This window comes from Salmo trutta, chromosome 4, assembly GCF_901001165.1.
Source record: "Salmo trutta chromosome 4, fSalTru1.1, whole genome shotgun sequence".
Lineage (NCBI taxonomy): Eukaryota > Metazoa > Chordata > Actinopteri > Salmoniformes > Salmonidae > Salmo > Salmo trutta.
The window spans coordinates 26,740,720-26,768,561 of record NC_042960.1 but is presented as its reverse complement, the minus strand read 5'-3'; the positions used below and the strand labels follow the sequence as shown (position 1 = coordinate 26,768,561).

At 43.1% G+C, this 27,842-nt stretch overlaps 1 protein-coding gene across 1 annotated transcript; it reads left to right on the top strand.

The window, feature by feature from the left end:
* Nucleotides 1-755: 755 nt before the first annotated feature.
* LOC115192174 (Hermansky-Pudlak syndrome 3 protein) lies at nucleotides 756-27,382 on the top strand. Its single transcript, XM_029750377.1, has 18 exons — nucleotides 756-1,365; nucleotides 2,493-2,848; nucleotides 3,035-3,209; nucleotides 7,559-7,736; nucleotides 8,130-8,212; nucleotides 8,380-8,569; nucleotides 8,686-8,767; nucleotides 9,718-9,872; nucleotides 19,983-20,091; nucleotides 20,254-20,531; nucleotides 20,756-20,933; nucleotides 21,061-21,294; nucleotides 24,601-24,786; nucleotides 24,944-25,138; nucleotides 25,453-25,560; nucleotides 25,710-25,916; nucleotides 26,101-26,191; nucleotides 26,634-27,382. The coding sequence occupies exons 1-18, from the start codon at nucleotides 1,149-1,151 to the stop codon at nucleotides 26,759-26,761; spliced, it is 3,150 nt and encodes a 1,049-aa protein (XP_029606237.1). The 5' UTR covers nucleotides 756-1,148; the 3' UTR covers nucleotides 26,762-27,382.
* The last annotated feature ends 460 nt before the right edge of the window (nucleotides 27,383-27,842 follow it).

The following is a 27,842-nucleotide window of genomic DNA, read 5'->3' as shown; positions in this document are numbered from 1 at the left end:
TCTGTCCCCTAGCACAAGGGCTCTGCACAGGCTCTCACTCCACTCTGGATGATGGCATGTTTGAGATCAAACTTCCCATCGAGTTCAAGTGTGAAATCTTTGAACCAGAGGTAGGGAACTTCCACAACAGTGCCATCATTGCCATACCATGATGAAACCTCAGTAACATAGAGACAGCACAGCAGTAACCTCAGAAATTGGGCAGATGAGACCCCCACAATGCAGGCGTTTGTTCCAGTCTAGATCTGACTAAATTCAAGACTAGGTCTAGGGGAAAGGAAGGGGTTGATCTCGGAGTGGGAATAATGTTTATTAACACTTGAGATACAAAGCTATTTGGTAACAAGGGCACTATGACTCCAATACTTCCCCTCTTTTGCCCTGGCTGGAAGTTTCTTTTGCTATTTTGGATCACAGATGTAAAGAATTCCACAACATTGTAGTGTATGATAATATGAACTATGATGTGTGTGTATCAGAGCAATAAATGAATAGTTTACAATGAATATATTTTCAATGGTCATAATTTATTGTGCAATTGTAGCCAATTCATATGGAGCCCTGGAGGTGACATTGACAGATGTTTGTATACAATTAAACATGTTCTCATCTGACGTGAAGGGCAAAAGTGTGTGTTTCAAGACCATGATTCATGTCAAACAAATGACTCACAAATATTTCGCAATCTGGCACTGTAGTTTTACAGTAGATGGAGTTGTGGTGCACAATAGCAAATGAAAGTCACTGCTCCTTAATGACAGGGAAATCAACCAATCATCGCTGGAGAAGAAGTTGTTGTTTCTAGTTTTCACTTTCACCATTAGCACCGCATGAATTCTTCAAACTGTGTTCCTTTCAGATATAATTAGCGTATACTTAAGATTTCTGTGTAGAAAAGAGCAAGTGGCGTAAACTTACCTGGGACTGGGTAAAAAAAAAACTAATGTTCAAGTTCGAATTCTGCCTGCTCATCACAAGACGGTGGGGGCATGTGATATGATCAAGTTATCTAGCTAGCCTCTGGGTGTTGCTGGCTAACTTCGATACAGACAGTGAAAACAAAGCCCTGTATTATCCGGAAAGAAGCGATGTATCTACCTTGATGTACACATCGTGTTTCTCGACGTAAATTACGGGAAAAAGTGAAGATGGTTCACGTATACAACTGCCATCCCTTCGCTTCCCAGCAAATCGTGCAAGCCGAACAGGAGCCTGGGTTAGTGTGTTGTGGCGGGGGTGTCTTGTTTGTGGAGTCCGCGGGAGGATGCAAGATCGAGGCATTTCAACTGGAAGCGGAGGGGTGTCCTCTTATCTGCCGCTTCGCCACCATGGGGACTGTGCAGAGCATCCTGCACAGCGAGATAGGTGTGTCACTTTCTTAATCACACTTCTCCTTTCTGTCTTTGCGCTGTTGTTTACTCACATGGTTTAGAAACCCAGAGGCGCAGCAAACAGACCAGGCCGGGGTTAGGGGTTTGAGAAGTCAATAAGTGAAACATTCTTCCTTAGTTGTTAGTTTTCTCGAAATCTAAAGGCACGACCTCGATTCGAGCCAATGTCTTAAGTAGTTGAACATGTTATTACGCCCCCCCCCCCCATTTTTGTCAAAAACAACTGTTATGTCAAAGGAGTACCTTTGATTTGATGGCCTGCCCATGCGAAAAAAGATTGCAGCAGGGGCACAACTTTGGTTATAGAAGTGGGGGGACATTATTATTATTTTTTATCCAGTTGGATAAATACTCAAAACAGCCAACCCGGCCGCTCGATAGCGTCAGCATGGTCCTAAACCACAACGTTGCATCATTTATTATAAAACTGGTGAGGACAAAAATGCAATTTCAGAATGTGGGGGGGGCATAGCCTCACTGTCACCAGTGAAAGTTGCGCCCCTCGAATGCAGTATAACTGCAGAACACTGTAATATAACTTTAGTTAGAGTGCAGTATAACTGCAGTATGCTGCAATTACTGCGTCCAAAATACCACAGTCTGATGCAGTTACTGCACTTTTACTGCAGTTTCAAAACGGCATTTTTTGTTGTTGTATGGGTGCAAATGCGCCGTTCGGATCGAGACGACCGTTAGAACCGATGACGTGTTTCTACGCATGAGCTTTGCTAGCCAACGTTGCCATGACATCACCTGAAAGTTTGATCGGGGATTTCTATTGGAGAAGCAGTTTAAGCCTATTTTCATACTGTACTGTCTTTGGTAAACTGCTGAGGGAGTGAGGTGCATCGGCATGTGTGTATAGCTAGAGTTTGTAAATACAGTCAAAGAAAAAAAACAGTAGTCTAATGTGGATCCCTTGTAAAAAAGTGTCTTACATTGAAAATTCATCCAGGCTAATTTCCCACAGAATAAACACAGAATATAAATGAATGAATTTGGAATATAATCATTAAATAACTCTCCACTCATGACAATCTCCTCATCCGTGTTCTCAATCCTCTCTCCTCTGTCCTCCCTTGTCTTGCCCTCCCACCCCAGGGGACTACCTGGTGACCATCGAGGAGAAGAACAATGTCACCTACCTCCGCACCTACACCAACTGGCGCTACCAGGTGGCCGAGAAGACCCGTGTGGGTGTGCGTCTGCTGGGCCACTTCCTGCGTGGCTCATCCATGCGTGGAGCTCCCAAGGAGCAGATGGAGATCATTGAGATTCCGCTGTTTGAGCGCCCACTGTGTGTAGCGTGCTGTGGGGTGACAGGGGACCTGCTGGTGGGGTGTCCTAAAAGCCTGGTGCTGTTCAGTCTCAAGAGACAGGCCCTCAACGATAAGCTCTCCATCCTGGACTTTGAGCGTTGTCTGATCCTCCACCTCCCAGGACTGTCGCCCCAACAGGTAGGGGTTGGGATTTCGGTAATCTCATCTACCAGCCAGTTCTTTTTGTGGAGCCTGTTATATTTGGTAGCATTTAGCCTGATGAGGACGAGGTTAGGGTTTGGGAAGGTAATTCTGTAATGCAAACTTTGCATACAAAAGATTATTTAATAGAGTATTTATTCACGTTGCCATCCCTGCCTGCAGGTGGCGATCTGTGCGGGGTACATTGCCCTGCAGGCGGACCTCGAAGTGCTGGTGGTCAAGCTGGAGAGACATCCTGGCTCCGCCCCTACCCAGAAGTCAGCTGACAAGAAGTCCCAGGACCACTGTCTAGTCCTCAAGGATATGATCACTGGAGCAGAACACAACAATGAGATAGGTAACACGACTAGCTCTACACAGTATGTTTCATGATTAACTACTCATGGTGTGATGTGGTAATGTACAGGAACTCAAGTCCTTTTGTTCACCCGACCTAGAATACCTTACAATCAAATGCCGACGGCATTACCTCCCAAGAGAATTCTCTTCGGTTATCGTCACAGCCGTGTATATTTCCCATCAAGTCGATACCACGACGGCTCTCAAGGAACTACACTGGACTTTGTGTAAATTGGAAACTACATATCCTGAGGCTGCATTTATTGTAGCTGGGGACTTTAATAAAGCAAATCTAAAGAAAACATGCCCAAAGTTTTATCGACACATTTCCTGCGCCACTTGTGCTTAAAAAAACTCAACCATTACTACTCTCCCTTCCGGGACGGCTACAAGGCCCTCCCCCGCCCTCCCTTCAGCAAATCAGATCATGCCTCCATCCTGTCCTCCCTTCCTATAGGCAGAAACTCAAACAGGAAGTACACGTGGTAAGGGCTGTTCAACACTGGTCTAACCAATCGGAATCCATGCTTCAAGATTGTTTTGATCACCCGGACCAGGATATGATGGGTTGCCTCTGAGAATAACATTGACGTATACACTAGAGGTTGACCGATTATGATTTTTCAACGCCGATACCAATTATTGGAGGACTAAAAAAAAGCCGATACCGATTAATCGTCTTATATATTTGTAATAATGACAATTACAACAATACAGAATGAACAATGAACACTTATTTTAACTTAATATAATACATAAATAAAAAATATTTCGTCTCAAATAAGTAATGAAACATGCTCAATTTGATTAAAATGCAAAAACACAGTGTTGGAGAAGAAAGTAAAAGTGCAATATGTGCCATGTAAAAAAGCTAACGTTTAAGTTCCTTGCTCAGAACATATGAAAGCTGGTGGTTCAATATTCCAAGTTCTTGAATATTCACAGTTAAGAAGTTTTAGGTTGTAGTTATTATAGGAATTATGACGCGTCAACTATTTCTCTATACCATTTGTATTTCATATACCTTTGACTATTGGATGTCCTAATAGGCACTTTACTATTGCCAGCCTAAGCTCAGGAGTTGATAGGCTTCAAGTCATAAACAGCGCTGTGTCAAGCATTGCTAAGAGCTGCTGGCAAACGCAGTAAAGTTTGAATGAATGCTTACGAGCCTGCTGCTGCCTACCATCACTCAGTGAGACTGCTCTATCAAATCATAGACTTAATAATAATATAATAAACACAGAAATACGAGCCTTTGGTCATTAACATGGTCAAATCCGGAAACTATCATTTCGAAAACAAAACGTTTATTCTTTCAGTGAAATACGGAACCGTTCCGTATTTTATCGAACGGGTGGCAACCCTAAGTCTAAATATTGCTGTTACATTGAACAACCTTCAATTTTATGTCATAATTATGTAAAATTCTGTCAAATTAGTTCGCAACGAGCCAGGCGGCCCAAACTGTTGCATATACCCTGACTCTGCGTGCAATAAACGCAAGAGAAGTGACACAATTCCCCGAGTTAATATTGCCTGCTAACATGAATTTCTTTTAACTAAATATGCAGGTTTAAAGAAATATACTTCTGTGTATTGATTTTAAGAAAAGCATTGACGTTTATGGTTAGGTACATTCGTGCAACGATTGTGCTTTTTTCGCGAATGTTCTTTTGTTAAATCATCACCCGTTTGGTGAAGTAGGCTGTCATTCGATGATAAATTAACAGGCACCACATTGATTATATGCAACGCAGGACAAGCTAGTTAACCTAGTAATATCATCAACCATGTGTAGTTAACTAGTGATTATGTGAAGATTGATTGTTTTTTTATAAGATAAGTTTCAACTGTTCTGCCTGCGGCTACGGAACCCTGACCTGTTCACCGGACGTGCTTGTTGCACCCTCGACAACTACAATGATTATTATTATTTGACCATGCTGGTCATTTATGAACATTTTAACATCTTGACCATGTTCTGTTATCATATCCACCCGGCACAGCCAGAAGAGGACTGGCCACCCCTCATAGCCTGGTTCCTCTCTAGGTTTCTTCCTAGGTTTTTGGCCTTTCTAGGGAGTTTTTCCTAGGGAGTTTTTCCTAGCCACCGTGCCTCTTTCACATGCATTGCTTGCTGTTTGGGGTTTTAGGCTGGGTTTCTGTACAGCACTTTGAGATTTCAGCTGATATACGAAGGGCTATATAAATAAATTTGATTTGAAATTTGATTTGTTTAATGCTAGCTAGCAACTTACCTTGGCTCCTTGTTGCACTCGCATAACAGGTGGTCAGCCTGCCACGCAGTTTCCTCGTGGAATGCAATCGGCCATAATCGGCGTCCAAAAATGCCAATTACCGATTGTTATGAAAACTTGAAATCGGCCCTAATTAATCGGCCATGCACACTTCATCAGAAAGTGTATAGGGGATGTTGTTCCCACTGTGACGATTAAAACCTATCCAAACCAAAAAACGTGAATAGATGTCAACCTTCGCAAAATTGAAAGCGTGAACCACCGCATTTAACCACGGCAAGGTGACTGGGAATATGGTTGAGTACGAACAGTCCAGTTAATGGAATGGAACAGGAGAAACGTCAGTACAGAGACCAAGTGGAGTCACAAGTCAATGGCTCAGACACAAGATACAGACCCCTTGACTTTTTCCACATTTTGGTAGGTTACAGCCTTATTCTAAAATTTATAAAATAGTTTTTTTCTCTCATCAATCTACACAATACCCCAAAATGGCAAAGCAAAAACAGGAGTTTAGATTTTTTTTGCTAATAATAAAATGGAAATATAACATTTACATAGGTATTCAGACCCTTTACTCAGTACTTTGTTGAAGCACCTTTGGCAGCGATTACAGCCTCCAATCTTCTTGGGTATGACGCTACAAGCTTGGCACACCTGTATTTGATTAAGGTGCTCATTCTAAAATGGATTAAATTAGCTTTTTTTGCTCATCAATCTACACATAATACCCCATAATGACAAAGCAAAAACAGTTTTTTGAATTTTGCAAATTAATATAAAAAACAAACAAACAGAAATACCTTATTTACATAAGTATCCAGACCCTTTGTTATGAGATTCAAAATTGAGCTCAGGTGCATCCTGTTTCCATTGATCATCCTTGAAATGTTTCTACAACTTGATTGGAGTCGACTTGTGGTAAATTCTATTGATTGGACATGATTTGGAAAGGCACACACCTGTCTATATAAGGTCCCACAGTTGACAGTGCATGTCAGAGAAAAAACCAAGCCATGAAGTTGAAGGAATTGTCCATAGAGCTCCGAGACAGGATTGTGTCGAGGCACAGATCTGGGGAAGGGTACCAAAACATTTCTGCAGCATTGAAGGTCCACAAGAACACATTGGCCTCCATTATTCTTAAATTAAAGATGTTTGGAACCACCAAGACTCTTCCTCGAGCTGACCGCCCGGCCAAACTAAGCAATCGGGGGAGAAGGGCCTTGGTCAGGGAGGTGACCAAGAACCTGATGGTCACTCTGACAGAGCTCTAGAATTCCTCTGTGGAGATGGGAGAACCTTCCAGAAAGACAACCATCTCTGCATCACTCCACCAATCAGGCCTTTATGGTACAGTGGCCAGACGGAAGCCACTCCTCAGTAAAAGGCACATGATAGCCTGCTTGGAGTTTGCCAAAAGGCACCTAAAGACTCTCAGACCATGAGAAACAAGATTTTCTGGTCTAATGAAACCAAGATTGAACTCTTTGGCCTGAATGCCAAGCATCACGTCTGGAGGAAACCTGGCACCATCCCTACGGTGGAGCATGGTGGTGGCAGCATCATGCTTTGGGGATGTTTTTCAGCGGCAGGTACTGGGAGACTAGTCAGGATCGAGGGAAAGATGAATAGAGCAAAGTACAGAGAGGTCTTTGATGAAAACCTGCTCCAGAGCGCTCAGTACATCAGACTGGGGCAAAGGTTCACCTTCCAACAGGACAATGACCCTAAGCACACAGCCAAGACAACGCAGGAGTAGTTTTGGGATAAGTCTCTGAATGTCCTTCAGTGGCCCAGCCGGAGCCCGGACTTGAATCCAATCGAACATCTCTAGAGAGACCTGAAAATAAATAAAATAAATCCCCATCCAACCTGACAGAGCTTGAGAGGATCTGCAGAGAAGAATGGGAGAAATTCGTTTTTTCATTTTTAAATGTAATACATTTTAGAATAAGGCTGTAATGTAACAAAATGTGCGAAAAGTAAAGGGGTCTGAATACACTGTACTACAAACTGCACTGAAAATGGTATGGTTGTATATTCTGTCTGATTGGGTTGTGTTTCTTGTCTTTGTATTCCCCAGAGGTGAGGAAAGAGGGTCTTGCTGGTCACCTTGATCAGGATGACTTCTTCATATTCCCTAAGCATCAGGAGCTGCTGGGGGACAGGGCCAAGGACTGTGGGGTCAAGGTCTCTCTGGAGTGGACAGGCATGGAGAGTGAGGCCAGGGGTATCCTCACTATCACCTATATCTTATACAGGTGTGTATGTGTGGGAGCTGTTGTCGTGTTTTTTATTTTGTATTTTTATTTAACTTGGCAAGTCCGTTAAGAACAAATTCTTATTTACAATGACGGCCTACCCCGGCCAAACCCTGACGACGCTGGACCAATTGAGCGCCGCCCTATGGGTCTCCCAATCACAGCCAGATGTGATTCAGCCTGGATTCGAACCAGGGACTGTATTGACGCCTCTTCCACTGAGATGCAGTGCCTTAGATCGCTGCGCCACTCAGGAGCCCTAGTCTGTCTGTCTCTCTTGCTCTCTCTCTCTCTCTCTCTCTCTCTCTCGCTCTCTCTCTCTCTCTCTGTGTGTTTGTGTGCGTGTGTGTGTGTACTAGGGGTTGGTCTCATCCTATTGGGTCTCCCCTCCAGACGTTTTGCTCCAGACTTCTTCCAAGGCTGCGGTGTGGAGGATACCCGCCTGCACTCCCTGCAGTTCCACCCTGTATTCACCAGTGAGTCATAACTTCCTTACGCTGTCCCTGCCTATGGAACTAACATGTACTGTAAATACATAGGTAGGTAGGAGGCACACATATTGTAAAGTAGGACCTATTTCTACATTCCCTCCTTCACTCCTCATCCCTTTCTTTTCTATTGGCCTTCTCACCCTGACAACCAGGTAACCAGGAATTGTGTGCTGGAGGGGGGAGAGGGGTGGAGCCGACGTGTGTGTTCTGTTTCTTCTCACTGCCCAATACGGGCTACGTGTACAGCGTGAGGGGCGGAGTGGAGATGGTCTCCGTTTATCAGTATCCAGAGAAAGCCCAGCAGGCCGTCCTCACTGACCTCTTCCTCCACATCATCACCAAGTAAGGACAGGAGAAAGAATACGAAGTTCATGAGACTGGTATTACTGATTGATTGATTATTTGAGACTGGTCTCATCTACCTTTTCTAAATGTAATAATACCTGTGTGTTTGTTAGGAATGCTCTCCAGTGTTTCTCGGTGAGGTGTGCTGCAGTGGCAGCCAGAGCTGAGGACCCTTACATCGATACCACCATGAAGGTGAGGATCACTCCACTGCCCTTAGCTAATGGAAAACAGATCAATCCCACTTACGCCTACTGCTTAAACCTACCTCGATGCCTTAGACCTCCTCATTATTGATCTGAAGGATGCTTTGACTGCGTCTTCCCTTCTTGTGTGTGATTGGCTGTGCCTCGGTTGGCTGTGCTCTGATTGGCCCTGCTACACAATGAGACAGGAAGCAATTAAAGTGGATAAGAGCTTCTGCAGAACTACAGATGGATGGCTGCTTGGCTCAAGATCAGTGTGTTACATTCACAAAGATGGAGGAGCTGGAAAGGGATCAAAATGACAACCACTTACACAGTTGCAGTTTGTGTCTATACACTTGTGCGTGCCAAACAGTTACACAGTGGAATCAGAGCAGCACACTTGCATATGCGCCTAAAAAATATATGTGTGCGAACTGAAAAAGTAAAGTATGTGTGCATGTGCGAGTATGAGCACGTGCAAAGAATTGCTGCTGTAGCTATTTTCAAAGTATTTCTGACGTTTTGTTTCATAGCTGGTAGCTAATCACACAAACAACTACGAAGAGTCCCATATATCCCACAGTCTCGCGCAGCAACTGTGCCTGGGGTGCTGTGCCCACCGTGAGTGAAGTGCTGAAAGATTAATTTTTAGAAGCGCACAGGCATAGAAGTTGATCGAATTTACCCGAAAGACTACTAAAGTGTGACTTTGTGTTTCTTGACTATTTACACTGCCCTGTGACCCATATTCGAACAAAACCATTTAAGCATACCTTCAGTTTCCAGTGTAAGACCATAACATCTGCAAGAAACGGTTGACATGTAGCAGCATTAATGTGATTTATTTTAATGAATCCCAAAGATACAAAAGTGGTAATTACAATTTCAGCAACTAAGCATAAACAACCACCAGGTAATACAAGTCTCTTAAGTGTAACTGGCTGTTGTTGTGTGCAGGCCTGTCCTCCCATCACCATGGAGGTGTGTGCTTTGCGGATCCAGCTGTTCATTGGTCTAAAGGCTCTGTGTCACGATCGCCACCACATCGTCCTGCTAACCGCTGCAGACGTGGAGACCAGGGAGGACACAGAGAGGGCTGCTCGCAGAAACCCGTAGGTCACACACACACAGTCAGAGACTGTTGTCATAGCTAGAGCTGCACTTCATTAGAAAGGAAATATACCTGTGCAATTGACTCAAACCAAACTAAATACTGCTTCAAAATCTGACCAATTCAAATTATGAGAATGTTATAGATCTATGGTAAGACATTTGATCTAGGGCTGGCCGATATCATATTTTAAGGTAAACCGGTATGAATGTTTTCAATACCATCTAAACTCAGCAAAAAAAGAAACGTCCTCTAACTGTAAACTGCGTTTATTTTCAGCAAACTTAATATGTGTAAATATTTGTATGAACATAAGATTCAACAACTGAGACAAGTTCCACAGACATGCGACTAACAGAATTGGAATGTGTCCCTGAACAAAGGCGGGGGGTCAAAATCAAAAGTAACAGTCAGTATCTGGTGTGACCACCAGCTGCATTATGTACTGCAGTGCATCTCCTCATGGACTGCACCAGATTTGTCAGTTCTTGCTGTGAGATGTTACCCCACTCTTCCACCAAGGCACCTGCAAGTTCTCGGACATTTCTGTGGGGAATGGCCCTAACCCTTACCCTCCGATCCAACAGGTCCCAGACGTGCTCAATGGGATTGAGATCCGGGCCCTTCGCTGGCCATGGAAGAACACTGACATTCCTGTCTTGCAGTAAATCACGCACAGAACGAGCAGTATGGCTGGTGGCATTGTCATGCTGGAGGGTCATGTCAGGATGAGCCTGCAGGAAGGGTACCACATGAGGGAGGAGGATATCTTCCCTGTAATGCACAGCGTTTAGATTGCTTGCAATGACAACAAGCTCAGTCCGATGATGCTGTGACACACCGCCCCAGACCATGACGATCGATCCCACTCCAGAGTACAGGCCTCGGTGTAACGCTCATTCCTTCGACGATAAACGTGAATCCGACCATCACCCCTGGTGAGACAAAACCGCGACTCGTCAGTGAAGAGCACTTTTTGCCAGTCCTGTCTGGTCCAGCGACGGTGGGTTTGTGCCCATAGGCAACGTTGTTGCCGGTGATGTCTGGTGAGGACCTGCCTTACAACAGTCCTACAAGCCATCAGTCCAGCCTGTCTCAGTGTATTGCAGACAGTCTGAACACTGATGGGGGATTGTGCGTTCCTGGTGTAATTCGGGCAGTTGTTATTGCCATCCTGTACCTGTCCCGCAGGTGTGATGTTCGGATGTACCAATCCTGTGCAGGTGTTGTTACATGTGGTCTGCCACAGCGAGGTCGATCAGCTGTCCATCCTACCTCCCTGTAGCGCTGTCTTTGGCGTCCCACAGAATGGACATTGCAATTTATTGCCCTGGCCACATCTGCAGTCCTCTTGCCTCCTAGCAGCATGCCAAAGGCATGCTCACGCAGATAAGCAGGGACCCTGGGCATCTTTCTTTTGGTGTTTTTCAGATTCAGTAGAAAGGCCTCTTTAGTGTCCTAAGTTTTCATAACTGTGACCTTAATTGCCTACCGTCTGTAGGCTGTTAGTGTCTTAACGACCGTTCCACAGGTGCACGTTCGTTAATTGTTTATGGTTCATTGAACAAGCATGGGAAACAGTGTTTAAACCTTTTACGATGAAGACCTGTGAAGTTATTTGGATTTTTACGAATTACCTTTGAAAGACAGGGTCCTGAAAAAGGACATTTTCTTTTTTTTGCTGAGTTTATAATGGTATTTTGATACAGATAAATTAATGAAAAGTTACTTCACTGTCAGGTTTGACCTAGTTTGTGGTTGAGTATAAAACAATCAGTATGGAGAAAGCCCGTTAAAACCACTTAGAATTCATTTGTTGCCATCTTAGGGGTCGTGCACTACTCATAAAACAAATTTAGAACTTATATTATTCAGAAACATAAAATACTGTCAAAAATGTAAAAATATTGTGATGTGATATTTTGGCCAATTCACCCAGACAAAATCTGATCCTACCCATAGAACAACTTGCTGTGTAGCACAATTACAGAAACATTGTCACTACACACATCCATAATTTATGAAGCACTGAAACTACTCTTTATTTTTACTATTTTCTACATTGTAGAATAATAGTGAAGACATCAAAATGATGAAATAACACATATGGGATCATGTAGTAACCAAAAAAGTGGCCACCCTTTGCCTTGATGACAGCTTTGCACACTCTTGGCATTCTCTCAACCGGCTTCATTAATTAGTCACCTGGAATGCTTTTCAGTTAACAGATGTGCCTTGTTAAAAGTTCATTTGTGGAATTTCTTTCCTTAATGTATTCAAGCCAATCAGTTGTGTTGTGACAAGGTAGGGTGGTATACAAAAGATAGCCCTGTTTGGTAAAAGGCCACATCCATATTATGGCAAGAACAGCTCAAATAAGCAAAGAGAAATGACAGTCCATCATTACTTTAAGACATGAAGGTCAGTCAATGCCTAGCGGGACACCTGTCGACAACTTCCGGTGAAATTGGAGGGCGCGCAATTCAAATAAATAATCATAAAAATTATGGATATTAAACATTTAGGTACATACAAGTGTCTTATATTGGTTAAAAGCTTAAATTCTTGTTCATCTAACTGCATTGTCAGATTTACAATATGCTTTACAGCGATAGCATGCCATGCAAATGTTTTAGGACGGCGCCCCATATCAACATATTTTTCCACCGGCACAGGCTTAAAAAAAATCACAAATAGCGATTAAATATTCACTTTTTGAAAATCTTCCTCTGATTTGCAATCCAAAGGGTCCCAGCTACAACATGTAGTGTCGTTTTGTTAGATGAAATCATTCTTTATAACCCAAAAAGTCTGTTTAGTTGGCTCCATCGATTTGAGTAATCCACTCGTTCAACATGCAGAGAAAGGAATCTAAAAAGCTACCGCTAAACTTTGTTAAAAGAAGTCAAAATAAGTTTCAATTTAATCCTCAGGTACCCTAAAATGTAATTAAACTATAATATTTAATACGGAAAGAAGTATGTTCAATAGGAAAGCAATATTAGCAGGTACACGTCCTCTTCATCGTGTGCACACAGACTGATTTCCAACTCTGAGTCCCAGTACAAAAACTCATTATTCTTCCTCATTTTGGAAGAAACAAACTTGAAACCTTGAACAAAGACTGTTGACATCTTGTGGAAGCCATAGGAATTGTAATCTGCGAGCTGGATTTGGAAATGCCCCTAGACTTTCCATTTAAAAAATTCTGGTTGGATTTTCTTTGGATTTTCTACTACCATATCTATTGTGTTATAGTCTCATACATTATTAACATTTCTGCAAATTTCAAAGTATTTTCTATCCAATGGTATTCGCATATCTTGGCTTCTGTGCCTGAGTAACATGCAATTTACTTTGGGCACGTCAGTCAGGCGGAAATTCAGAAAAAAGGACCCTAGCCTGAAGAAGTTAATTAATTAGCAAGAAATTTGTGGAGTGGTTGAAAAACAAGTTTTAATGACTCCAACCTAAGTGTATGTAAACTTCCGACTTCAACTGTAATTATTCTGACCCTTTACTCAGTACTTTGTTGAAGCACCTTTGGCAGCGATTACAGCCTTGAGTCTTCTTGGGTATGACGCTACAAGCTTGGTGCACCTGTATTTAGGAAGTTTCTCCCATTCTTCTCTGCAGATCCTCTCAAGCTCTGTCATGTTGGATGGGGAGCGTTGCTGCACAGCTATTTACAGGTCTCTTCAGAGATGTTCGATCAGGTTCAAGTCCGGGCTCTGGCTGGGCCACACAAGGACATTCATAGACTTATCCCGAAGTCACTCCTGCGTTGTATTGGCAATGTGCTTAGAGTCGTTGCCCCAGTCTGAGAACCTGCTCCAGAGCGCTCAGGACTTCATCAAAGATCTCTCTGTACTTTGCTTCGTTCATCTGACTAAATCCTGACTAATCTCCCAGTCCTTGCCTCTGAAAAACATCCCCACAGCATGATGCTGCCACCACCATGCTTCACCATAGGGATGGTGCCAGGTTTCCTCCAGACGTGATGCTTGGCATTCAGGCCAAAGGGTACAATCTTCGTTTCATCAGACCAGAGAATGTTGTTTCTCATGGTCTCAGAGAATCTTGTTTCTAATGGTCTGAGAGTGCTTTAGGTGCCTTTTGGCAAACTCCAACTGCGCTGTCATGTGCCTTTAACTGAGGAGTAGCTTCCGTCTTGCCACTCTACTATAAAGGCCTGATTGGTGGAGTGCTGCAGAGATGGTTGTCCTTCTGGAATGTTCTCCTATCTCCACAGAGGAACTCTGAAGCTCTGTCATAGTGACCATTGGGTTCTTGGTCACATCCCTGACCAAGACCCTTCTCCCCCATTTGCTCAGTTTGGCCGGGCGACCAGCTCTGGAAGAGTCTTGGTGGTTCCAAACTTCTTCTTCCATTTGTTCTTGGGGATGTTTAATGCTGCAGAAATGTTTTGCTACCCTTCCCCAGATCTGTGCCTCGACACAATCCTGTCTCAGAGCTTTACGGACAATTCCTTCTACCTCATGGCTTGGTTTTTGCACATGCACTGTCAACTGTGGGACCTTATACAGACAGGTGTGTCCCTTTTCATGTCCAATCAATTGAATTGACCACATGATGATCAATGGAAACAGGATGCACCTGAGCTCAATTTCTAGTCTCAAAGCAAAGGGTCTGAATACTTATGAAAATAAGGTGTTTCTGTTTTTAATAAATTTGGGGAAAAAACCTGTTTGTGCATTCTCATGAGGTATTGTGTGTAGATTGATGAGGAAAATGTTTTATTTAATCCATTTTAGAATAAGGCTGTAACATAACCAAATTTAGAAAAAGTCAAGGGGTCTGAATACTTTCCGAATGTACTGTATGCATCTCCTGTGCTTTACAATTGTGCCTGTAACTCAAAGATCACAAAACCCTAGCGATAGGTATAGAGCCCTCCAACACAACCGGTCTGGAGAGCTTCCTGGCTCGCTCCTTCTTTTAAGTCTCCTGGCCCGTTAATGGTGTCCCCCCCTGTAGTCCACCTAAAATGTCCCTCAAACCCCAACCCCACTAAAACAACCCTAACATCTCCCTGTGTGGCCTGTCGCTAACGGTGTGTGGACTAAACATAGGACTTAGACATCAGTGTTATGATATCACCTACAGTGCTTTCAGAAAGTATTCAAACCCCTTGACTTATTCCACATTTTGTTGAGTTAGGGCCTGATTTCAAAATGGAGGGGGTGGGGGTCGTCATTTCGGTAAAACCTAGGTTATGGCAAAGTGGAGTGTGTAGAAATACACCCACTAGCTCATTTATTGTACTTCTACACAATTTTAAAACTCTAAAATGCTATTTGGAGAACAGCAAAAACACAGTATCATATTAGGTTTAAAGGTCTGTTGAATGGCGTGTACAATGTATTACTCAACCTCATCATACATAGCCTACATTGACTCATTTAGCCTACTTTTGGAACAGTGCATACAGTGCAACATGAGAGAGATGCATAATACACACTATCGAGCCCGACTTTAAATACCAACATCAATGTGAAAATAACCGGAGCAGAAAACAGCTAACTGTAAATGCTAACTATGCCAGATAAATCCTACACATGCATTGAAATAATAAGCATACATCAAAGGAATTACTTAGGCCATCAATCTGCAAAGACGCATAAAGATAAACTAACTCGACCAAGGAATGAAGAAAAATGTACACGTTAATGTCGCACTAGTGATTCAGCACCGCTGAATGGACTGCGCCTCGGTGCAGGTAGGTATAGTGGAGCTCCGTGGGGTGTGGCTGAATGGACAGCATCTCTGTCTAGTAGCGAGCTAGTATTAGGCTATTCAGTTTGTGGGCAATTAGACATTTTCTGGCCAGAGTTGAGTAGACCACAATGCCTATATGAAAATCATAACTGGCATGCAGATCTTTAGAAATTGTAAGATCAACCAAAGTTGTACTTCATACAGTGTACTTGCACCTGAGCTCAATTTCAAGTCTCATAGCAAAGGGTCTGAAAACGTATGTAAATAAGGTATTTCTGTTTTTATTTTTAATACATTTGCAAACATTTCTAAAAACACGTTTCGCTTTGTCATTATGGGGTATTGTGTGTAGATTGGTGAGTATTTTTTTAATCAATTTTAGAATAAGACTAACATAAAATATTTTTTGAATGCATAAGCTCTAATATGCATGTGGGGGTTTTGAATTAATAATCCCCTTAGAAGGTGCTGTACGTTTTGTTGTGTTAGGCTTTGAAACAACATCAACAATGACTGTTTTTTCCACTCAGTTTCAACCTGTTGTTGAACTTCTTTCTACAGATTGGTCATCACAGTAAGATGAGTTTTAAAAGCACAGCACTATTTTGATGGTAAATGTTTCATGTGATTTTCGATTGCATTGATGTTAGAGGGACAATAGAGCGCTGAGTACCAGGACATTGGCGACCTGATGGTTGTTAGTGAGTTGGGTACTGTCAACGCATGTCCAGAGTGCGTAGGAGTAGATTACCATGACTCAACGGTCACATGGAATTTTACTGCAGTCCTGACTCATGAACTCCGGTGTGTCGGTAATAGGGTCTCCTCAACAGCCCTAATCATACCCATAACATGATGCAGCAAATTAATAACTTCACAATGCTCAAAGGGATATTCAATGTCTGATTGTTTTTCTTTTTTACCCATCTACCAATTGGTGACCTTCTTTTCGAGGCATTGGAAAACCTCTCTGGTCTTTGTGGTTGAATCTGTGTTTGAAATTCCCTGCTCAACTGAGGAACCTTACAGATAATTGTATGCCGGGGTGCAACTTTGGTTTTAGAAGTGGGGGGGACATAATATAATAGGTTATATATTAGTACCAGTCAAAAGTCTGGACACACCTACTCATTCAAGGTTTTTTCTTTATTTTTACTATTTTGTACATTGTAGAATAATAGTGAAGACATCAAAACTATGAAATAACACATATGGAATCATGTAGTAAACAAAAAATAAAGAAAAACCCTGAGTAGGTGTTCTAAAACTTTTGATCAGTATATTTTCAAATAACTGCCCTTTTTCTATCCACAAAATGGGCGACCAAATCATCTAAAAGAAATATGTGCGGCCCTCTGTTGAATTTTGAGATCCTGATGTGACCCTCAAGCCAAAAACTTTACCCACCCCTGCTCTAGAATCAGGCACACTGGAATTATTAAACGTTAATGTTCATTGTACATTATGTTCCATGTACAGTTCCTTCAGAAAGTATTTACACCCCTTTACTTTTTCACATTTTGTTGTGTTACAGCCTGAATTAAAAATGGATAAAATGTTGATTTTGTGTCACTGGCCTACAAACAACCCATGATGTCAAAGTAGAATTATGTTTTTAGACATTTTTACTAATTCATAAAAAATGAAAAGCTGAAATGTCTTGAGTCAATCAGTATTCAACACCTTTGTTATGGCAACCCTAAATAAGTTCAGGAGGAAAAATGTGCTTAACAAGTCACATAAGTTGCATGGACTCACTCACTGTGTGCAATAATAGTGTTTAACATAATTTCTGAATGACTACCTCATCTGTACCCCACACATACAATCGGGCGCAACTTTCACTAGGGACATTCTTAAATTTCATTTTTGTCCCGTACCAGTCAAAAGTTTGGATACACCTACTCATTCAAGGGTTTTTCTTTATTTTTACTATTTTCTACATTGTATAATAATGATGAAGACATAAACTGTTCTAAAACTTTTGACCAGTAGTGTAGGTCTATTATAATTTCTACATACTTTCTGTCTAGTTTTAAAAGTTCAAGTTTGCCCTGGCATGTCCCGCACGCTGTGGTTTGTCCACCCCTGCTCTAGAGAGCATGAAGGATCCAGAGGTCGGAAGAAACAACTATATCTGATATTTTCATGAGAACTTATTTCTCAACTTTATTTATGTGATCAAGTCATGTGCAACAGGCACCACATGACCACTAGAATTAAGAAGTGAGGCCAGGCATTCACAGAAGTGAAGTAGGGCAACATGCAGGAAATTCCTATCCTCCACCAAGCTGACCCTTTCTCCAAATCAAACACACACAAATCACACACAGGACGCTTTCATATCATATGAGAGCACTTGGCACTGTAGCCATAAGCTACTTAGGAAGGAGAAGTAGAGGGAGTGTTTAACTTCTTCGGGGTAGGGGGCAGTATTTTGACGTCCGGATGAAGAAGGTGCCCAGAGTAAACTGCCTGCTACTCGCTCCCAGAAGCTAAGATATGCATATTATTAGTAAAAAAACTAAAACTGTTTGAATGATGTCTGTGAGTATAACAGAACTCATATGACAGGCAAAAACCTGAGAAAAAATCCAACCAGGAAGTGTGGAAATCTGAGGTTTGTAGTTTTTCAAGTGATTCCGTATCTAATACACAGTGCCTGTGGGGTCATTTTGCACTTCCTAAGGCTTCCACTAGATGTCAACAGTCTTTAGAACGTTGTTTCATGCTTCTACTGTGAATGGGGAGAGAATAAGAGCATATGGAGTCAGATGACTGAGAAAATGACATGAGCTCAGTGGCGCACACTCCCGTGAGAGTTCGCTGTGTTCCTTTTCTTTTTTGAAGACAAAGGAATCGTCCGGTTGGAATATTATGGAAGATTTATGATAAAAACATCCTAAAGATTTATTCTATACATCGTTTGACATGTTTCTACAAACTGCAATATAACTTTTTGGACTTTTCGTCTGAACTCACTGCGCGAGCACAGTGGATTTGGAATACCCGACTGAACGCGCGAACAAAATGGAGGTATTTGGACATAAAGGATGGACTTTATCGAAACAAATGAACATTTATTGTGGATCTGGGATGCCTGGGAGTGCATTCCGATGAAGATCAAAGGTAAGTGAATATTTATAATGCTATTTCTGAGTATTGTTGACTCCACAAAATGGCGGGTTTGGTTTTGTGACTGAGCGCCGTACTCAGATTATTGCAAAGTGTGCTTTCGCTGTAAAGCTTTTTTGAAATCTGACACAGCGGTTGCATTAAGGAGAAGTGTATCTATAATTCTTTGAATAACAGTTGAATATTTTAACATTTATGATGAGTATTTCTGTAAATTGATGTGCTCATTCACCGGAGGTTTTGGGAGGCAAAACATTTCTGAACATTACACGCCAATGTAAAATGGGGTTTTTGGATATAAATATGAACTTTATCGAGCAAAACATACATGTATTGTGTAACATGAAGTCCTATGAGTGCCATCTGATGAAGATCATCAAAGGTTAGTGATTAATTTTAGCTGTATTTCTGGTTTTTGTGACGCCTCTCCTTGCTTGGAAAATGACTGGTTTTTCTTGTCTAGGTGCTGTCCTAACATAACCTAATGCTATGCTTTTGCCGTAAAGCCTTTTTGAAATCGGACAGTGTGGTTGGATTAATGAGAAGACTATCTTTTAAAATGGTGTATAATACTTGTATGTGTGAGAAATTTGAATTATGAGATTTTTGTTGTTTTGAATTTGTCGCTCTGCTATTTCACTGGCTGTTGGCGAGGTGGGACGCTACCGTCCCACATACCCTAGAGAAGTTAACTGGCTAATAGTGTCCGGTCCGTCATTAGCTGTAGCTGCTAGAGGCTATACAGGACATATAGCAGATAGAACACACACGCACAATGGGTTCAGCACATGGTCTGTAGGCCTTGTGTGTTAACTTGTGGAGTCATGAAGAAAAATATGCAATATGTTTGATTCACATCAACTCCAGAAACACTGTACTCAGTAACTTCCACTGGTGATTGTTTTGGATTTGTAGGTAGTCATGCTCGCTAGTTCCTTATTAAACTAACCTGTAAGTTAAACTGAATATTTTATACTGGAACTGAAACTAAATGTTTGTTGGTCTTTTACCTAATAGGTTTGTGCCATTCATGTGAACTCAAATTGAGCTAGAGAGTTAGCGTTCTGCATGGTCCACACCAGGGGTTTACTGTAACCTCTTGTGTTTAATGTTATTGGAGCTGAGCTGTAGTTTCTGACCTAGAAGCTGTAATATCAGCCATCTGTGGCCCAGAATGACCAGTGTTATAGAAGTGACTGGCGTTATGGAGATGAGCTGACTGTACCTCTGATCCCAGGAACAGGAAGTCATCCTTCACCAAGCACCGGGATCCCATTGAGATGAGTCACGGCTGGAATCTATACGTGGTCAACACCGTCCCCCCACTCCAACTCTACAATGAGATGGTACAGCACCTCAACACCAGAACAACATGTCAACCAAAGCCTTAATGTTTACACGACGTTACTCATTTTTACCATTCATTTTTCTTTGGCTCTGTTGTGCTGAATGATGCGTTTATGCTGTTTTAACCTTGCATTCAACAATGAACCTTTTCTCTGGGCTAGGTGGAGTATAGTAAGAAGTATGAGGAGACCAACCCTCTGTCTCAGAGCTGTCTGCACCTGCTCAGTGAGGCCCACCTCCTCCTGAGAGCCACGCTCCTGGATCCCCGGGTGGGGAATCCCGTGGAGCAGCCTCAGAGCAGTGACCAGAACCTAGCCCAGTCCCTGGGATATACAGCAACAGACAAAATAGGCAGCACCACTGACAGAACCACAGACAGACAGGAGCTGCAGCAGGCCTTCCAGGAGAGCTGTGCCCATTTAGGAGACTGCTTCAGTAGGTCAGTTGGGTCAGGGTCACTTTAAAATCAAGGTTGATTGATATTTATTTATTGATACAGTATGTTAGTTGATTAATATGCTAGTTTATTGATTTATATGTTAGCTGATTGATAGATTTTTTTTGATTTTTTTGACTGGTTTGCCCATTTGTCAACAACTATTTTTCAAATGTGTTACTGGACACTTAATGTAAAGTGTGACTGTCTCTTCCACTGATGTGTAGGTTTGATAAGCGTGACTGCCATCTGGCCCTGCCCTACTATAAGATGTCAGGCCTGTCTGTGACAGAGGTGATCTCCAGGAACAGGTGTCTGTCCAGCAGCCCCTGTGGCTATGGGAAGGGGTTCCTCTTCTTCCTCAAACACTCACTCTATGAGGAGACCATGGAGGAGCTCACTGAGGTAGCTACACCAGTCCTTGGAGACCTCCAGCCATTCCACATTTTTGTTAAATTCCAACACTAGCACATCTGATTCAATAGTGTTGAATGTTGATATTCAAGGGTTCTTGCCTGTGTGTGTATTGTAGGAGACAGCCAACGAGGTGCTGGATATCTTCGGTGTGGCCGAGCCGTCCCAGCTCCCCCATGTTATAGCCAGCCCCTCCATGGTCAGAGCCAGCCCTGACAGTGGCCTGGCCCACCTAGAGCGCCTGGAGTCCATCGGAGCCCCCTCTGTACCCCTCACTCTCTCCAAGGCTGCCCTGGCCCTCCGCATTGGAGACCTGCAGCTCTACAGACAACACATGGACAGACACACAGAGGTTAGTGTGTATTGAAATGTAGATTATATTATACTGTGATGTTTCACTGTGGATCCAAATGAAGTGGTTTAGTATGTAGATGTGGTATACGTACTACTGCGTATTTCCATGATGTGTGTACATTAAAAGGCGCAATAGGCAGAAATCGCTCCGCCATTTCCTGGTTGTTGTAATTCTAATAGTTCAAATTTTATGTCACATTCGCCGAAAACAACAGGTATAGAACATATAGTAGACCTTACAGTGAAATGCTTACTTACAAGCCATTAACCAACAATGCAGTTTGAAGAAAATACAGGGGGGGAAAAAAAGATAAGATAAGAATAACAAATAATGAAAAAGCAGCAGTACATAACAATAGTGGGGCTATATACAAGGGGTACCAGTACAGAGTCAATGTCAATGTGTGGTGGCACCGGTATTGAGGTAATTTGTACATGTAGGTAGAGTTATTAAAGTGTCTATGCATAGATAATAACAGAGTAGCAACAGCGTAGAAGGGGGGGGGGCAATGCAAATAGTGTCGTAGCCATTTGATTAGCTGTTCAGGATTCTTATGGCTTGGGGGTAGAAGGTAGTTAGGAGCCTCTTGGACCTAGACTTGGCGCTCCGGTACCGCTTGCCGTGCAGTAGCAGAGAGAACAGTCTACGACTAGGGTGGCTGGAGTCTGAATAGGTTTTGTCATGCTCTCTTCACGGCTATCTTGGTGTGCATGGACCATGTTAGTTTATTGGTGATGTGGATGCCAAGGAACTTGAAGCTCTCAACCCGCTCTACTACAACCCCGTCGATGAGAATGGGGGCGTGCTCGGTCCTCCTCTTCCTGTAGTCCACAATCATCTCCTTTGTCTTGATCACATTGAGGGAGAGGTTGTTGTCCTTGCACCACCCTCCTCCCTATAGGCTGTCTCATCGTTGTCGGTGATCAGGCCTACCACTGTTGTGTCATCAGCAAACTTAATGATGGTGTTGGAGTCGTGCCTGGCCGTGCAGTCATGAGTGAACAGGGCTGTACAGGAGGGGGCTGAGCACGCACCCCTGAGGGGCCCCCGTGTTGAGGATCAGCGTGGCGGATGTGTTGTTACCTATCCTTACCACCTGGGGGCGGCCCGTCAGGAAGTCCAGAATCCAGTTGCAGAGGGAGGTGTTTAGTCCCAGGGTCCTTAGCTTAGTAATGAGCTTTGAGGGCACTATGGTGTTGAACGCTGAGCTGTAGTCCATGAATAGCATTCGCACATAAGTGTTCCTTTTGAGCAGGTGTGAAAGGGCAGTATGGAGTGCAATAGAGATTACATTATCTGTGGATCTGTTGGTGCGGTATACAAATTGGAGTGGGTCTAGGGTTTCTGGGATAATGGTGTTGATGTGAGCCATGACCAGCCTTTCAAAGCTTTTCATGGCTACAGATGTGAGTTCTATGGGTCGGTAGTCATTTATCCAGGTTACCTTAGTGTTCTTGGGCACAGGGACTACGATGGTCTGCTTGAAACATGTTGGTATTTCAGACTCAGACAGGGAAAGGTTGAAAATGTCAGTGAAGACACTTGCCAGTTTGTCAGCACGTGCTCGCAGTACACGTCCTGGTAATCCGTCTGGCCCTTCGGCCTTATGAATGTTGACCTGTTTGAAGGTCTTAATCACATCGGCTGCGGAGAGCATGATCACACAAGTCGTCCGGAACAGCTGATGCTCTCATGCATGTTTCAGTGTTACTTGCCTCGAAGCGAGCATAGAAGTTATTTAGCTCGTCTGGTAGGCTTGTGACACTGGGCAGCTCTCGGCTGTACTTCCCTTTGTAGTCTGTAATAATTTGCAAGCCCTGCCACATCCGACAAGCGTCGGAGCCGGTGTAGTACGATTCAATCTTAGTCCTGTATTGAAGCTTTGCCTCTGATGGTTCGTCGGAGGGCATAGTGGGATTTCTTATAAGCTAGCAAAGCAGTCCTGTAGATTAGCATCTGCTTCATCTGACCCCTTTTTTATAGACCAAGTCACTGGTGCTTCCTGCTTCAATTTTTGCTTGTAAGCAGGAATCAGAAGGATAGAATTATGGTCAGATTTGCCAAATGGAGGGCAAGGGAGAGTTTTGTACGTGTCTCTGTTTGTGGAGTAAAGGTGGTTTCGATTTTTTTTCCTCTGGTTGCACATTTAACATGCTGATAGAAATAAGGTAAAACTGATTTAAGTTTCTCTGCATTAAAGTCCCCGGCCACTAGGAGCGCCGCCTCAGGATGTGCGTTTTCCTGTTTGCTTATGGTGGTATACAGCTCATTGAGTGCTGTTTTTGTGCCAGCGTCAGTCTGTGGTGGTACGTAGACAGCTACGAAAAAGATAAACTCTCTAGGTAGATAGTGTGGTCTACATCTTATGATGAGATACTCTACCTCAGGCGAGCAACATCTCGAAGACTTCCTTAGATATTGTGCACCAGCTGTTGTTCAGATATGCATAGGTCCCCGCCCCATGTCTTACCAGAGGCTGCTGTTCTGTCCTGCCGATGGAGTGTATAACCCACCAGCTGTATGTTCTTAATGTCATCGTTCAGCCACGACTCAGTGAAACATAAGAAATAACCGTTTTTAATGTCCCGTTGGTAGGATATACATGCTTTCAGATCGTCCCATTTATTTTCCAGCGATTGAACATTAGCTAGCAGGACGGAAGGCAAGGGCAGATTAGCCACTCGTCGCCTGATCCTCGCAAGGCACCCTGATCTTTTTCCACAAAATATCAGTTTCCTTCTCCAGTGAATCACGGGGATCTGGGCCTGGTCGGGTGTCTGTAGTAGTATATCCCTCCCGTCCGACTCATTGAAGAACTCTTCATCCAGTTTGAGGTGAGCAATCGCAGTTCTGATGTCCAGAAGCTCTTTTCGGTCATAAGACACAGTAGCAGCAGCATTATGTACAAAACAAGTTACGAACAACGTGAAAAAAAAACAAAATAGCATGGTTGGTTAAGAGCCAATAAGACGGCAGCCCTCCCCTCCGGCGACATCGTAAGTTCGACTAATTCCATTTATGTGACAAAACAAGCAGTCATTGTGTAGAGAATCATTGTACCATCTAAACCGCTGTGAAATATCTTTTCCATAACCAAAAAACTAAAGTAAAAGATGCAAAAAAATTTTACTTAAGAACGGGAAGCAAAAAAATAGCACACATAAAACAGATCTACCGCTTCTTAAACTTGCTTTCAATGAGAAGGACAGATCTATAGCTCACATTTCTATGTAAATTTGGTCGGGTTGCCTCAAAAGTTACATATTGCAGCTTTAACTGTCTATGTACTATATACCTACCCAGATGCTGCAGGTATATGGGTTCGTCGAGGAGCACAAACTGCTGCTGCATGGCAGAGGGCACACGGTGGTGCCCACCGTCCTGGCACGCCACCTCAAGGACAGTCAGGAAGGTCTGCTGGTAGCAGCCATGGTGGCGCTACACGAGAATAACAAGGTCAAACTGGACGAGGCTGACCTCTTCTTCCAGGTTAGGGTTACAGTGTTTGTGTGTAAGTCATTCCCGTAGGATTTCTGTAGGATTTCCTGCAGGATTCGATCCCAAGTATGATCTTTAAAAATGTTCATGTGTCATTGTGAATGTATTGAAATGTGTGTGTGTGTGTGTGTGTGTGTGTGTCCTGTAGAAGCTTTGTGGGAATCTGTCGGGGCCCCAGGGAGACCCTCAGCTGCTGTTGGACTTCTGGGAGGCCCTGCTGATAGCCTCGTCACAGGAAGCTGTCATCCAGGAGCTGCTCTTCCGCCTCACCTCTGTCTACATTGACCGCGTCGCGCGCCGAGACAGCCACGGCATGAAACCACTCAAGACCGCAGACGACCTGGTGTGTTTCTGTCTCTGTAGTTTGTTGTGTTCTTGTCACTATGGCGTGATCTTCCCCAGGGTTATAGCCTAGCTAGGAGGTAGTGGAGAGGTAGTCCTACAGTAAGACTGTCTATGTATCGGTTGTGTATGTGTTGTGTAGATCAGGGGTTTTCAAACCTCCAGAACCTTCAAACCCCCCCAGATATTCCATGCATTTTAACTATTTCGCAGCCAGCATACCTGATTCAAGTTGTCAACTAACCATCAAGCCATTTCATAGGTGCATCAGGTGAGCTAGTTCAGGACCACAACAACATTGTTTCTGTGTTGTAGATCAACTCATGTTCTCACTATGGTGTGCCGTATCCCTGGGTCAGCATCCTGACTCCAGCTCACTTCAGTATCATTCAAGATCACCAGGAGGACCTCCAGAAACTACAGGTCAGTCTCTCTACATTGTCTATCAATTAACCAACCAATCAACATGTAAAATAAAGCTTTGTTATGCCTTACTTGTAAATATGTAGGATATGTAAATTCACCAATATGGTGAACAAACAATAAACCCTCAATTGTCCCCTCCTCCCCAGTCCCTGCTGTGCGGTCCCACGCTGGATGTCTCGTCCATCCTGCCCCTGTTGGAGCAGCTGCCAGACGGGGACAACGCGGGGCTAAGTGTGCACTTGCTCTGTGCCACCAAGCTGGACCGCCACGAGAGCTCCATCGAGAGGCTTCTGGACCGATGTCCTCAGGCCATCATCCCCTACGCTAACCACGAGCTGCAGAATAACAAAATGGTGGGTACTGCTATGCACTGTAACTCACCCTACTGTGAAACGCACTGCCCCAACTCCTCTGACCCTACTGCGGAACTCATAGTACTTGCACAACCTTAAATCCTCATAACCCCTTACCTCAATCCTCAAGTCTGAACTCTAACATTTGTATAACATTTCTATATATTCATGTGATTTTGTTCAGACTCTGTGGTGGCAGAAACTGTTTCCTGAGCTGTGTGAGAGAACCAGAGCAGCAGGGGGAGAGAACACCATCTTACTGTCTGCACTCAAAGGTACACTTAGACTAGCCTGTGATTCAAGCATAGGATTTAACTCCATAATGTCACCTCCTTTGCTGTAGTTAAAATGGGAAATCTGCAGTTTTGGTGAACAGCTAAGGGATGGGGCTGGAGAAATTTAACCAGTCCTAAATTAATAGACAGTGTTATGGATGCAAGGATTGACCATCCATGATATCAAAATTATAGTTAACAATTGAGGCTATAGAGTTTTTGTTTACAGTTACATTGTTTACACACAGTGGACTAAAACAAGCGTATATTTTTGGTTTCTGATGGGGTACGACAGTTGAACTAAGATCATGATGCCTGTGTAAGTTCTATTCCTCAAGAATCAATCGGTATATCATTAATAAAAAATATGTAGAACTCGCTGATTGCCCCTTTAATATTCAGAGAGTTTGGGCCGTAACATCTGTATTTTCCCTGACAACAGAAACGCTGGTGGTGGTTGCCATGGAACTGAACCCACTGGAGTTCCTGGACCTGTTGCCTGATGACGGGACAGCACACTTCTTCCTGCCTCACCTGCTGGAGTGCAGCCAGAGAAATCTCATGACGTAAGAACCGTGTGGAACGGATATACAGTAGCTCTAAAAAAAAATAATCATGGTCCACCCAAATTGTAGGACAGCTTTTGAATAAGTAGAACACAAGTGTCCATTAATCAAACATTCCAAATGGTATGCTGGTTTGAATGGGAATTTCCCTAAAGATTCTAATTCAATAGAGGGTACTAAACCTGGACAATCAACCACTTAGTGTTGAGTGAGCCTCTCAAACACTAGCTACTACTATATAGCCTAATGAAAATGGCCCACATACCAAAAACAACCATGTTTGTAGTCATTAGTTAAATGAGGTGCAGAGACACTGATTTTACAACCTCACTTTTTGTCTTTCTGTTCCAAAGTATTGATGCCACGTTCCTAGTCATACCCTGCAGTGGTACTTGTACTCTATGTAGACTCCCCTGATACACTGCGAGACCTTTTCTTTACGACAGAGTATTATGAACTTGATGTTAAGTTACACACTGGACTGTTCTGGCTGTTCTTCTGTTTATTGGGCGAAGAGAAAAGGTGGTTCAATAACATGGAATGAAGGAAGCTTCTCTGAAAGCTATGACCTCACTGTATAATCGTGATGTTTTGCTTGCGGCATTAATAAATGCTCTAAAAAATATTTACTTTGCATTCTTTCTTTCACCAAGTGTGAGAGATATATATATATGTCAATGTTGGACAACAAACAAAAGGATTTTATATTTTCAAAACTGATTTTAGAGCATTGACATTAGACAAGCATCAACATTTTAGTAATTTAGCGCGACTTAGTGCATTCATGTTCTAGGTGGGACAAAAATCTCACAGGCATAGTAAAGACACTTTTCCTCAAAGTATCTATCAGCAAAGTCAGAGCTAGGGGGATTTTTAAAGATGCTCTTAAAGAGGTAGGGTTTCAGCTGCGGAGCCTGAGCCTGAGACACTCAGCCCTGAGAGGGTGGAGAGGATCTGATAGTTCACTGTGTTGAAGGAAGCGGCTAGATCTAGAAGGATGAGAACAGAAGAGAGTGAGCTTTGGCAGTGGGAAGAGCCTCCGTGACACAGAAGAGTAGTCTCAGTTGAGTGACCCGTCTTGAAGC